General features: G+C 52.0%; 1 protein-coding gene across 1 annotated transcript; it reads left to right on the top strand.

The window, feature by feature from the left end:
• Positions 1 to 294: 294 nt before the first annotated feature.
• LOC123645732 (SH3 domain-containing kinase-binding protein 1-like) lies at positions 295 to 4,496 on the top strand. The gene is made up of 3 exons (XM_045562158.1): positions 295 to 299; positions 605 to 725; positions 2,748 to 4,496. Exons 1-3 carry the CDS (start codon positions 295 to 297, stop codon positions 3,681 to 3,683), a joined length of 1,062 nt encoding a protein of 353 aa, XP_045418114.1. The 3' UTR covers positions 3,684 to 4,496.
• The last annotated feature ends 8,950 nt before the right edge of the window (positions 4,497 to 13,446 follow it).

Here is a 13,446-nt window from a genome sequence, read left to right on the forward strand (position 1 = left end):
AGGAATTTGGAGCCAGAATGGACCCCAGTCCTGCCAGACACGGCGTCTTTCCCCACCGCCCCGCCGGGGCCCCGCCGCAGGCGCCCGGCCCCGAGCTCCGGCTGTCCGGAGCGTTCAGACGAGCGTTAGAAAGGCTAAGGCTCCTATTCATCACCGTGTCTTATGAATTGAAAACAATGTTCATGAGGTCATTTCCATGGGGCTCTGGGGTTGGCTGTGTAAATATTTGGCCTTCAGGGCTCTTCTCAGCCAGGCTCCTCAGGGCGCTGACGTTAAACACGCTCCTGCGGGAAGATGCGGTCTGCGCAGCGAGGGCCTGGAGCCGGGCGCTCGGAGGGCGTCTGCTCAGGCTAATGTTTGACAACACAAAGCCCATTTTTCCTATGACTTTTTCTCATTTAAGACAAGAAAGATTGCCCTCTGCTCGTCAACACACACGCTCGCCAGTCATTAATATGCAGGCCTTTGAAAACATTTGTGATCACAAAGATCTGTGTTTTCTCATTTCTCTGCAGAGGCCGGGAGCTTGGGCTGGGGGCGGGGGGAGGGTGGGGAAGAGAAAGGGAGGGAAGGAAGAAAACCACCTTGTTGTCTGCGCCCGCAGAGCCGCCCGGGCCTCGGCCTCGGCCTCGGAGCGGCCCCCGCGCCCGGCGCCCGACCCACGCGCGGACTGCAGCGCGGACACTGCGGGGGGCACGGCCACCAGAAACCGCACTTTCCTCTGGGTGGGGGAGTTCCAGGTGTTTAACTTGATTCTGTGATGAGATACCCAGCGTGTTTGTCTCCTGGGGCTGCTGCGGAAAAGTGCCACAAACTTCGTGGCTTAATAAAATAGAAATTTATTCTCACAGTTCTGGAGGCCGGAAGTCTGAAGTCAAGGTGTCAGAGGGCTGCCTGGGAAGGCTCTCGGGGAGACCCCTGCCTCCGCCGGCTTCTGGTGGTGGCCGCCAGTGTTTGGGGCTCCTGGGCTGTGGCTGCGGCGCTTCATTCTCTGCCTCTGTGGTCCCACGGCCTTGTCCCCTGTGTGTCTGTGTCGGTGTCTCTCTTCCTATTTTTTTTTTAATTAATAATTTTTTTAGAGGCAGAGCCTTGCTCTGTCACCCAGGCTGGAGTGCAGTGGCCCAGTCACTGCTCATTACAAACTTGAACTCCTGGACTCAAGCCATTCTCCCGCCTCAGCTTTCCCAGTAGCTGGGACTAAAGGTGTGCACCACCACACCTGGCTAATTTATTTATTTATGTTTATTTTAGAGGCAGGGTCTTGCTATGTTACCCAGGCTGGTCTCAAACTCCTGGCCTCAAGTGATCCTCTCCCCTTCAGCCTCCCAAGCTGCTGGGATTGCAGGTGTGAGCCACTGCATCTGTCTCCTCTTCTTTAAGGACACCAGTCATGTTGGATTAGGGTCCATCGTACTCCAGTATGACCCCTTCTTAACTAATTCCCTCTACAATGACCCTATTTCCAAGTAAGATCACATCCTGAAGTTCTGGGGGTCAGAACTTCAGCATAACCCTCTGGGGGCACAATTCACCCCATAACACCCAGTGATGAGCAAATGGCCATCAGTAAATCATGGGCAGGAGGCAAAGGTGCCCATCACCCAGGGGACTGAGCCTCTGTGTTTCCGGACAGGCACAGCCTCCATCCAATGCTGTGGGACACCCCCATGGGCCTGTGTCCTGACTGCAGAGCTGCCTACAAGCCACCCTGAAGGCAACATGGCCCCAGGAAGAAGGGCCTGGATCCAGGGAAGGAGGAGCTGGCCATGTCCCGGGACAGAGGCTGGGTCCATGGCCAGACTGGACAACGCCTGGCAAAGCATCTGAAGCCTGGATCAGGGCATCCTCACTGTTGACCATGAGCCTCCAGGAGCACTTTCCTGTTCCATGAGAAGAGACAGGGAGAGATGGACAGCCAGGGTAAACCGATGGGACAGGGGTGGCATATTTTATCATGGATCCCTTGTTCCTTCTAAGGGCAGATATGGAGGAGAAGATCATGGAGTCTTCCCTACGGCCATGTCAGAGAGGACTCTGGCTAGATTGGGGGGAAGAGTGAAGCTGTTCTCTCTGGCCAGGGACTGCAGGGAGGAGGGAGCTCGAGGGCAGTGGGCAGGGAGGAGGGTGAGCCAGGGTGGGTGCCTGGGCCATGTGAGTAAGAAGAGAAGTAAAATCATGAATTCCTTTTTAATAATACTGACTTCACAGAAACAATGATTCATAACACATGGGTGAGGTGTAAAGCATACCAAGAAATGAGCACCTACAGACCACCACTCGGCTTAAGAAATAGAAACTCCCCCAGGGGCCCCTCCATTACCCAAATTCCATGTTGGCAATTCCCTTGTTTGCTCGGATTTCATCTCACCATGTATGTTTGCATCCTTAAATGATGTAGCATGTAATTTTGCATGTTTTCATATTTATGTAAATGGAACCACTTGACATATATTCTTTTGTGACTGGCTTCTTCACTTGTCATCATGTTCTTAAGATTCACACATGGCTAAGCATGTAGTGTAATTAATCTGTCCTCAGTGTGCTGTTTTCATTGTGTGGATTCACGCAATTTTTCCACTCTACTGCCAAGGGCTGCCCTGTTCCTTTGCTGCTATGAACAAAGTTCCCGGGAACAGCCTTGGGCCGTCTCCCACTGCCCACATACAGGGACTCACCTAGGGGCAGAATTGCTGGGCACAGGCTGGGCATCTGTTAGCTCTGCCAGCTGACACCAAACTGTTCCCAAGTGCTGGGGCCATGTGAAGTTACTTCCACCAGACTTTGAAAAGGAGGGGAATAGACCCAAGAAGCCACCGCCTCCATTCGCTCCTGTCATCAAACAAGGGGCAGGTACCACTGAGAGAAAACATGAAATTAAAAAGATACCTCCTGAAAGACCAGAAACACTTCCGAATAGAACAGAAGAAAAAGAAAGACCAGAGAGAGCGCCAAAACTGGATTTACAGAAGCCCTCTGTTCCTGCCATACCGCCAAAAAAGCCTCAGCCACCTAAGACCAACTCTCTCAACAGACCTGGCGCATTGCCCCCGAGAAGACCGGAGCGACCAGTGGGTCCACTGACACACACCAGGGGTGACGGTCCAAAGATTGACCTGGCGGGCAGTTCGCTATCCAGCATCCTGGACAAGGATCTCTCAGACCGCAGCAATGACATCAACCTAGAAGGTTTTGACTCCGTGGTATCATCTACTGAGAAACTCAGTCACCCAACAACAAGCAGACCAAAAGCTACGGGGAGGCGGCCTCTGTCCCAGTCTCTCACATCGTCCTCCCTTTCAAGCCCTGATATCTTCGGCTCCCCAAGTCCCAAAGAAGATAAGGAGGAACACATTTCACTTGCGCACAGAGGAGTGGATGCATCAAAGAAAACGTCAAAGACTGTTACCATATCCCAAGTGTCTGACAACAAAGCATCTCTGCCGCCCAAGCCGGGGATCATGGCAGCAGGCAGCAGTGGGCCAGTCCCTCTGTCCTCAGCGGCGCCTTCCCCGCTGTCATCCTCTTTGGGAACAGCTGGACACAGAGCCAACTCCCCATCTCTGTTCGGCAGGGAAGGAAAACCAAAGATGGAGCCTGCGGCCGGCAGCCAGGCAGCCGTGGAAGAGCTGAGGACGCAGGTCCGTGAGCTCAGGAGCATCATCGAGACCATGAAGGACCAGTAGAAATGAGAGATTAAGCAGTTACTGTCAGAGTTGGATGAAGAGAAGAAAATCCAGCTTTGGTTGCAGATGGAAGTGAATGACATAAAGAAAGCTCTTCAATCAAAATGAATATTTGATAAATGAAATGTCACATTATTCATCCTGAGTCTGAGACTCAAATTTTCTGCCCCAGCCAAAATAACCTTGTGCCAAAAGATTAAAGGTTTGCCTCAACATGTCCCTGTTTGAAAGATTAGCACAGAAGTCTTGATAGCACAACACAAATTCCATCCAAGAGGAGAATCTTTCCCATGGTGTAGTCCTGGGGCTGGCAGTGGTTGTGACTTACACGGAGCAAATTGTGCTACAGGCTTTTCTACCTTGAGATCTCGTACGAAATGAAAACTCAGGCAGTTTAGTCCATAGTGGTACTATTGTGATGATATTTTCCATTAATAAAATGTAATTTCAGATTATTCGTTTACAAGCTTTATAATTTTATGATTTTTTAATCGTGTTTTGTCACAGGTTCCCCTAGTGTTTGTACTACATGTAGTCAGGCGCGAGTGTCCCGTTCTTTTGCTTCAGGCTGAGAGCTGCCTCGCTTTGTGTCCCCCTTTAGGATTCTATTACATATGCAGTTGTAGGCCCAACTGTCCCTTCCCCTGCTAGCAACCCCCACCACCCTAAGAGAAATTTTAGCTTATATATGATGGTATATTTACAAAAAGAGAAAGAGAAAATCTGGCATTTGCAATGATCTGTGCCTTCTTTTTACCACCCTCTTGATTGGAGCTTTTGTGATGCAGCTACCATGATTCAAAAAAAAAATTACCTACCCTCGCCCATCCTGGCAATCTCAGACTCTCAGTTCTGTTTCTGATATTTTCCGGAATTGTCAGAATATTATTTACAAATGTCACAAAGTAATCAGGAAAAATGGCAATTAAGCGATTTATAATTCAAAACAAATTTTTTAAAAAGGGGGATGAACAATAGGAGACATTTCGTTAAGGGGAGCAGGGTGCGACCTCTTCCCCCTTAAAGCAGGCGGTCTCTCCACGGAACGGCCCGTAGCCTGATGCCGCCAAGGGCTCTGAGGCAAGAACACAAAATTGCATTTTTCACATTGGTTCTCTCCCTAAATCCCATGGCCACACCTTTCTCTGTAGCCACAACGTCATTCTTTGTGACCCCACAGCTCCCAGCCGGGTGTGGCCCCCTCCCTGTAGCCCCGGCTTCCCTGCGGCCTGCTGGCTGCCGCGACGCTGCGCACTCACACAGCTCTGCGGAGATGACGTCAGCCCCTGGGGGACAGGGCTGGAACCTGAGCGACAACCCGGAGGCCTAGGTCTCCCCACCCCAGGCTGCCACATGCAGGGCAGGGTAGGTGATGGGGGACTGAGGGTGCCAGGCTGGAGGGCTGAAGTGGAGCCTCTGCTGTCCTTGAGCTCTCAGACCTCAGGGAGGTTCCCCAGTCAAGGACAGTGGCTGGCAATACCGATGATCCAATTGGTCAGACCCCCTGGGCTGGTTGCTTGGTACCGAGGAGCTGCAGCTGTGCCCCTGTGGCCATGTGCCCTTTGACATCCGTCTGTGCAGAGGGTGATCCCATGTCTCTGAGGGATGTGCTGAATGCAGAGTGAGGCCACAGGCACCACATCTGGGCCGGGCCACTGGCAAGCCCTGGGCTTCGCTGCTGGAAGTGACTCCCTTGGGGACCCTGGCCCCTGCCATGGCACACTGCTGGCTCCACAGATAGCGGTGATAATGTGCACCTGTATGCACAGAGTGCAGAGGCATAGGAAGAGGATGACCCAGGAAGGGGAATTAGCAGGGCACCTGGGCATGAGGACTGGGTCTGGCAAGGTGTCAACCAAACCCTCAGGGCACTCTGGGTCAAAGGCGCCTGCACCCAGGAGCCTCTGTGGGGCAGAAGGCTGTGCCTGGCCTGGGCTGGGGGTGTCCAGGAAGGACGGGGCATGGCCCAAGTGCCGTGAGCAACTGCCCTGATTGGCAGTGGCAGGCCACTGCTCTCATTGAAGAGCTGGCAGCGTCCCTGGGGGTCAGAGCTGCCCTGTGCCCTGGGTCAGCCTGGCAGCCCTCTGCACTCATGCAAGGGCGGGACTCCGGCACCGTGGAGACGCTGCGGCCTGGGCTGAGCACTGTGCTGCCCACCTCCGTGCCCATCCTCCTGCTAGAGCTCACCTGAGCCCTGGGTGGTCCGAGTGCAGACCCAGCATGGTGGAGACAGCCCTGGCATCGTCACAGCTGGTTTCAATCTCCAGTTCTGCTCCTTGGACTGGGGACCTTGGAGATGCCCCTTGGTGCCTCAGTGCTGCCATCTGCAGAGTGGGGTCACACCTCCCTCCCGAGCCTGCTGCGAGTGCACATGGGACCATGCTGCGTGTGAGAACAGTCAGAAGGGTCAGCTGGGCTCGCCCTCTGGATGCCAGGTTCTTCCCAGTGCTTGCAGGACCCAGGTGCCCAGCACCAAGGACTCGTGTGACTCACAGATGGCAGGAGGCAGGCTGTGGCCTCCGTTTGAATCCTATAGGACTGTAGGACTCTGGATATGGAGGTCTCAGGCCATCTGCTGTCCCCAGGGCCCAGCCCTCCGGGTGCAGCCACCCAGCCCTGCCCAGCCCTGCCTGCCACAGGTACTTCTTTCTAATCCGTTATCACCCTCATCACATTGTTGAGGATTCTGAGCCCAGAGAGGTTGTGTGACTTGCCCAAAACCCCCAGCCTGAAATTGAGTCCTCTCTGTGCACGTTGACTTAACACTGGTCTTGATCCACTGATGCTGTTTCTCGGAGGGGGAGGCAGACACGGAATGTCATGTGGGGAGGGTGTTTCTTCCCACGCTCAGCTCAAGCCACACACACTGACCACGTGCCCTGGAATGCCAGCTGCCCAGGGCCTGGCCACACCTGAGCTGCCCTCCCCTTCTCCCAGGCTAGCTCCCTAGGGGAGCCTGTTGACATCCCTGGCCAGGCCCCATTAATCCTCTTCCCCTCAGGTAGGGGCTGTGGTCCTTTGAAGGGGTGGCATTCCTAGTGTCCATGAGCAGGAGGAAGATAGGCCCCTGGGGATGTGGGATAGAGGGAGGGGACCATCCCCGTTGGTTGAGGGGTCCACCCGAGCCTTCCAGGTGTTGGGACTAAGCACAGCAAAGCAAAGGTTACTCTTACTCCCAGAATGGGACCCTCAGCTCTCAGGAGCTGCTGCCCCTCCTAGAATATAGCCTGCTGCTAAAATCAGAACTGGGTGTGTCCCAGGGACATGTGTGTCACAACAGGTAGCCCCACACGAGACGAGTGAGAGAAAGCAAAGGAGGGAAGGCATCTGCAAGCACATCCCAGCACTGGGGGCCACCATGTGAGGGGGCCGCCTGGAAAGGGGTGACAGCCCCAATAGATAGCAGCCTGGGGACTCCTGTGCTGGGCACTTTCTAGAGGCCTCACACACCTGCTCAGCTAAACCTCAGCACAGCCCGGGAGGCTGGTGCAGAAACAGGCTCAGAAAGCATGATGACAAGTCTGGGCTGAGACCGGGAGGCTGACTGCAGCCTCCTGACGTCAGCCTAGTGTCTGCCTCCTCCAGACCCTCGCCATGCCACCGCCTGCCCCAACCCCTGCCCGCGAAGGTGAAAAGCACGAGTTGGCTGCCACGCCCTGGTCCTGGTACACAGGAGCTTGAAGCTGGCACCGTTTTCTGGGCAACTTTCATGGGCTCGTCAGGCCTCCTGTTCTTAATGCGTCCCTAACCCCAACCTCCTAACCACTTATCCTCAGCCGTGTGGAAAAGTCATAAACTGTGGAGCCTGCCCAGGTATTTATTTTACTTAGTAAAAATGCCCTGGACTTTGCCAAGAGCCATTTAACTTTAATTGGAAACTTTTGAGGCATTAAGAATGCGCCGAGGTTTAAGACATGTCTGAAGGCGCTGGAGTCATCGATCATGTGAGCGATGCTTTGGACCAGGTGGAACGAAGGCAACCTTTTAGCAAGTCCACCTCCCTTAATGGACTCATTTATAACTCTCCGCAACACTGGGCAGCATCTCTCCCCCAGAACTCTGAGTGCCGCCAGTGTGGTTAAAAGCAGCCAGCATCTGGTAACTGTAAACAGGGAGCCCAGAAAAAAACAAAACATGACATAAACAAAAGGCAGCTCAGGGAGGGGCACTAGGGATGCCCCCATGCTGTGGTCAGGGCAGACATTTCCCCCAAGATGTGCAGAAAGCTAGAGGACAGGCACCATCTGCAGCTCATCCCAGAAACATCATCCATCTGCTTTGTTTATGGAGAGCGTGCTGGGTGCCAGGCCTGGTCAGAAAGCCTCAGGACCATGGCCAACCGCTCTGGCCTCATCTCAGGACGTGTTCCCACTGGACTTTTTTCAGACCCCACCCTGGGCAAGCCCCTGTTCAGGCTCTTCTCTGTGCCTGGAGCACTCCCCCTCCCTTCCCTCACTGTGCTGGCTCACTATGGCTGTGTAACAAGTTACCCCGAAAATCAGCAACTGAGAACAAACACTTACAATCACACAGTTTCTGTGATCAGAAAGGTAGGAGCAGCTTTTCTGGGTGGCTGTGGCTCAGGTTCTCTCTCAAGGCTGAGGCCAAGCGGTTAGCAAGGGCGTGGTCTCATTGGAAGGCTTGACTGGAGCTGGAGGATCCACTTCCAAGCTTACTCCCATGGCTGGTGGCTGGAGGCCTCAGGCCTCCCCACATGGACCCCTGCATAGGCTGCTGAGTGGGCTCACAACGTGGTGACTGACCTCCCCCAGAGTGAGTGATCAGAGAGAGAGAGTCAAGATGGAAAGCACAATATTTTACAACCTAATCGTGGAAGTGATAAACCATCACCTCTGCTGTATGCTGTTGTGTACTGGATTGAAAATGTTCCTAGGCAAAGAATTTATGAAGAAGACCCCAAAGGCAATCACAGCAACAATAAAAATAAAGAAATGGGACCTGATTAAATTAAAAAGCTTCTGCACAGCCAGAGAAACTATCACGAGAGCAAACAGACAACCTATAGAATGGGAAAAAATTTTCACATGCTACACATCTGATAAACGACTAATAACTAGAATCTATTCAGAACACAGGAAAATCAGCAAGAAAAAATCAAACAACCCTATCAAAAAGTGGGCAAAGGACATGAATAGAAATATTTCAAAAGAAGACAGAAGAATGGCCAACAAACATATGAAAAAATGCTCAACATCTCTAATCATCAGGGAAATGCAAATCAAAACCACGATGAGATATCACCTAACTCCAGTGAGAATGGCCTTTATCAAAAAGTCCCATAACAATAAATGTTGGCGTGGTTGCAGAGAGACAGGAACACTCGTACCCTGCTGGTGGGACTGCAAACTAGTGCAACCTCTGTGGAAAGCAATATGGAGATACCTTAAACAGATACAAGTAGGCCTACCATTTGATCCAGCAATCCCATTATTGGGCATCTACCCAAAAGAACAAAAGACATTCTATAAAAAAGACATCTGAACTTGAATGTTTATAGCAGCACAATTCACAATTGCAAAGATGTGGAAACAACCCAAGTGCCCATCAGCACATGAGAGGATTAATAAAATGTAGTACACGTATACCATGGAGTACTACTCAGCTATAAGAAACAATGGTGATATAGCACCTCTTGTATTTTCCTGGATAGAGCTGGAATCCATTTTACTAAGTGAAGTATCCCAAGAACGGAAAAATAAGCACCACATGTACTCACCATCAAATTGGTTTCACTGATCATCACCTAAGAGCACGTTTAGGAATGACATTAATCGGGTGTTGGGCAGATGTTGGGGGGGAGGGGATGGGTGTATACATACATAATGAATGCAATGCACACCGTCTAGGGGATGGACACACTTGAAGCTCTGATTTGGGGCGGGGGGCAAGGGCAATATACGGAACCTAAACTTTTGTACCCCCATAATATGCTGAAATTAAAAAAAAAATGGAAGCACTAAAAAGAAAAGAAAAGAAAAGAAAATGTCCATCAAAATTCAGGTGTACCCAGAACCTCAGAATGTGAACTTATTTGGAAATAGTGTCTTTGAAGATATCATTGGTTAGGATGAGGTCAGACTGGATTAGTTTGGTCACACAAAATGCAAAGACTGGTATCCTTATAAGAAGGCCACGTGAAGATGCAAAACACAGAGGTCACACAGGGAGAAGGCCACATGACGATGCAGGCAGAGATTGGAATGATGTGTCTACAAGCCAAAGAACTCCCAGGACTGTTGGCAGCACCAGAAGCTGGGAAAGAAGCATTGAAAGATCCTCTCTCAGAGTCTCCAATAGGGACCAACCCAGCTGACACCCTGATTCTGACCCCAAACTGTCAGGGAATAAATTCCTGTTGTTCTAAGCCATTCAGTTTGCAGTAGTTTGTCATAGCAGCCCTAAGGGACTTGTACACATCTGTCACATGCAACCCTAGTCCATGCAGGAGGGACCTCAAGGCTGTGAGAAATAGGGGGTGGGACACAGGTGCCTCTTTCCACAATGCTGAACCCACCCATTGCTTCTCCAGGACTCAGTGACTGTGGCTCCCCCCAGGAGCCATGCCCTGACCTCAGGCTTGAGGGCTACCCTAGACATGTTCCTGGGGCATCAGGAACTCCTTCGTCACACACTTCCACTTGGGGTTGTTGCCACTGTCTTTCCACCCTACTGGACTGGATGGTGCAAAGGAAAGGGTAGGTTCTATCTTGTTTGCCACCTGCCTGCTCCTATCCTGGTGACAAGCACACACCTGGCAGATAATACATGCTCCATAAGCGCATGAGTGACTAGGTGGATGTGCTTTCCATCTGTTACTCCTACCACCCCTCCATTGCCAACAATCCTGCCCCTACTTTGCAGATAGGGGCCTGAGGCTGGAGAGCTGCTAGAACCAGCCCCCTTCTCCCACCCGCCGCCCACCAGCAGGGTCACACAGCAAACAGGCAGCAGAGCTCGGGTTCAGACCCATGTCTGTTGGCTCCAAGTCCTGGGCTTTTCCCACTGCACCAACACAGCCTCACAAACAGTGGTCAGTGGCAGGGTGGGGACTTCAGAAGTGTGTGTAGGCCCTGAGGAAAGACACCAGTCCCACTGTTGCTCTGGAGAGAGACCCAGTTGGCATGGGGGAGCCCTGGGCTGTGAGCCCTTTTCCCTGAGAATCCGTCACTAATTACTACTGCCAACACCTGCTGACCCTAGGCCTTGCTCCACTGTCTGGCCCACCTGGGACTCAGGACACTTTCCTCTGCTCCCCTGAGCACAGTGGACACCAGGCCAGAACAATGAGAATAGATTTGGTGATAGCTCAGGAATGATGACAGAGAAACACACACAGAGGCTAAAAGGGGTCAGAGCCCACCCAAACTTCAGGAGTAGCAGAAATGGCTGTGCCCCATGATCCATTCTCCCTCCCAGCCTTACTCAGAGAATTATGCAGCTAAGTACATGAGCAGATCTCATTTCCCAGCTCCCGTGTGGCTAGACGTGGCCAATGGGATCATAGCAGAAGTGTCACATGGGACTTCATGGATGTGACATAAAGTGAGAAAGGTGAGCCCCTCTTTGACACAGGTAGTACTTTCTGCTTGCTGGAATGGCAGATGTGGTGGCTAGTGCTCAAGCAGCCACGTTTGACCGTGAGATGGAAGCTGTGGGTTGAGAAAGGCTCAGCAGAAAGTTAGAAGGGCTAGAGTTCCTGATGCCTGTCTCTACATTTTTTTATGTGATAGAGGAATAACCTTTGATCTTTCCTAAGCTACTGTAATTTTGGATTTTCTGTGTATTATAGCCAAACCTAATACCAATTTACAGAGAAGATTGTGTCATCTTTGCCTTTAGCCAAGGTTCTGCTATCAGCACTTTCTCACACCAGTCAGAACACCTCGAGGGGCCACTGGGGTGAAGCCTGGATCTGTGGCTCTGATGCCTCTCATTCAGCCCCTCCTGGGGGAAGGAGTGTTGACAGTCAGCAGTGCCAGGCACACACCCTATGTCCCCCTCCACCTCCTCACTCCCAGGACTCAGTCTCCCTTTCTGTGCCTAGGTGTTAGCAAAAAGCTGGCACTTGTCCTCGAGGCCACATCAGATAAATGAGAACAAGTGGTTTGAGGAGAAGGAAAGAAAAGTTTATTACCAGCAAAGGAGGAAAAGTGGTAGACCTTCTCATCTGAAAATCCAAATTTCCTGCCCATAAGCAGAAATACAGAGCATTTAAAGGGAGTGCCCTCAGTTCTAGGCTGTTGTGGTTAACTATTCTAATCGTCCCATCTCTGCCAAAGACAAAGCCCCACCTGGGCCCACCTGGCCTGGGATGTCTGAATTATCTCTTCTAAGGAAGGACTTAACCTGCCTCAGGGATGCAGGTCAGGCTGCAGTTCCCAAAAGAGTGGGGCAAGTTTTAAAGAGAGAAAAAATTTCTGCTGTTTTTCTTTTTCAGGCCATTCCCTCTGTTATATATTCCCTTGTCCATATGCTTCTGCATCTATAGGAGGAGGGGCGACTACTCGGTTACACAGGGACATGAAGTGCGCATTTATTAAGCACCATCTGCCAGGCAAGGTGTTAGGGTCTTTGTGTCAATAACCTCGTGTAGCTCTGGCCCTTACGCCCTGAGACGGGGGTGCACGTCTACGGCGCAGCAGCCAGGGTCAGCGACATCACTCGCAGCCTGCCTTCCGGTGGGCACGTGTGGCAGGCGGCGGGAACCTGCCGACCCTTGCCCAGCACCCGCGGGGACCTGCCTGGCGAGGGCTCCTGCGGAAAAGGGCAGTGGGGCCAGCGCCATAACTCAGATGGGGTGTGGCGACCGTCCTTCCTCTTCATCCCCGTGCCACGTCCTCCCGCTGAGGCTCACTGTGATTGGACGGCCAAGGCCACGCCCAGAGCCAGTCACTCGGGGCTGCGCTGACGACCTGCGCTTCTGCCTCAGCGGAGACAGGTGAACCGCGGAGGAAATGGGCTCCAGGGCCAGAGGTAAAGCCACTTCTGTCATGGAGGAAGCCGCGGGGCTGCTTCCCTCCCGACAGCCCTTCGCGGGGAGTCCTGGGTGAGGCTTCAGATCCCCAAGCAGCCATGGTGTCCCCTTGAGGTAGGAGCGAGGCCCACCCAGAGCCGGCCTCTGAGATCATTAGGATGACGTGGGGAGCCCTATTTTATATGTAAGTAAATATACTTATATATCTGTATATGGATATAAAGATATTATATTTACACATTATATTTTGAATAATATAATGATATGTTGCTATATGTTGTGTCATATAATATATTATTTTGCACTGTATTACTCTCTATTATAATATTCCATATCATTTCATTCTATAAGCACAATTGGTGCAGACTTAGAACACAAGGGCACTCTTTAAATTTTTCTTCAGTCATTTCTATGTGAAGATGCAGGGTGGGCAGAGTCTAGTCCCACAGAAGGAAGAGCCACCCAGCAGTCCAACTACAGGACAGTGGGTGAGGTCCCCATCAGTGCGAGTGTGCAAGAAGAAGCCAGGACAGCCCAGGGCACGGGGCGGGGGGAGAGTGCGGAGGAAGAGTCTGTTTAATGCCTCATCTTTGGTCAAAAGCCCAGCCTCAAGGTATGCCGTGTCCTTTCTGATCAGGAAGTCTAGTCTTGCTGGAAGCCAACCCTGGAACAAGGATCCTTGTTGAGGAGGCATGTAAGGGAGGTGGCCCCAGGAGACACTCCGCAGGCAAGGGAGGCAGCTAGCTCCCACAGTGGGCAGCTGGTGCT

Source organism: Lemur catta, chromosome 10 (genome assembly GCF_020740605.2).
Source record: "Lemur catta isolate mLemCat1 chromosome 10, mLemCat1.pri, whole genome shotgun sequence".
Lineage (NCBI taxonomy): Eukaryota > Metazoa > Chordata > Mammalia > Primates > Lemuridae > Lemur > Lemur catta.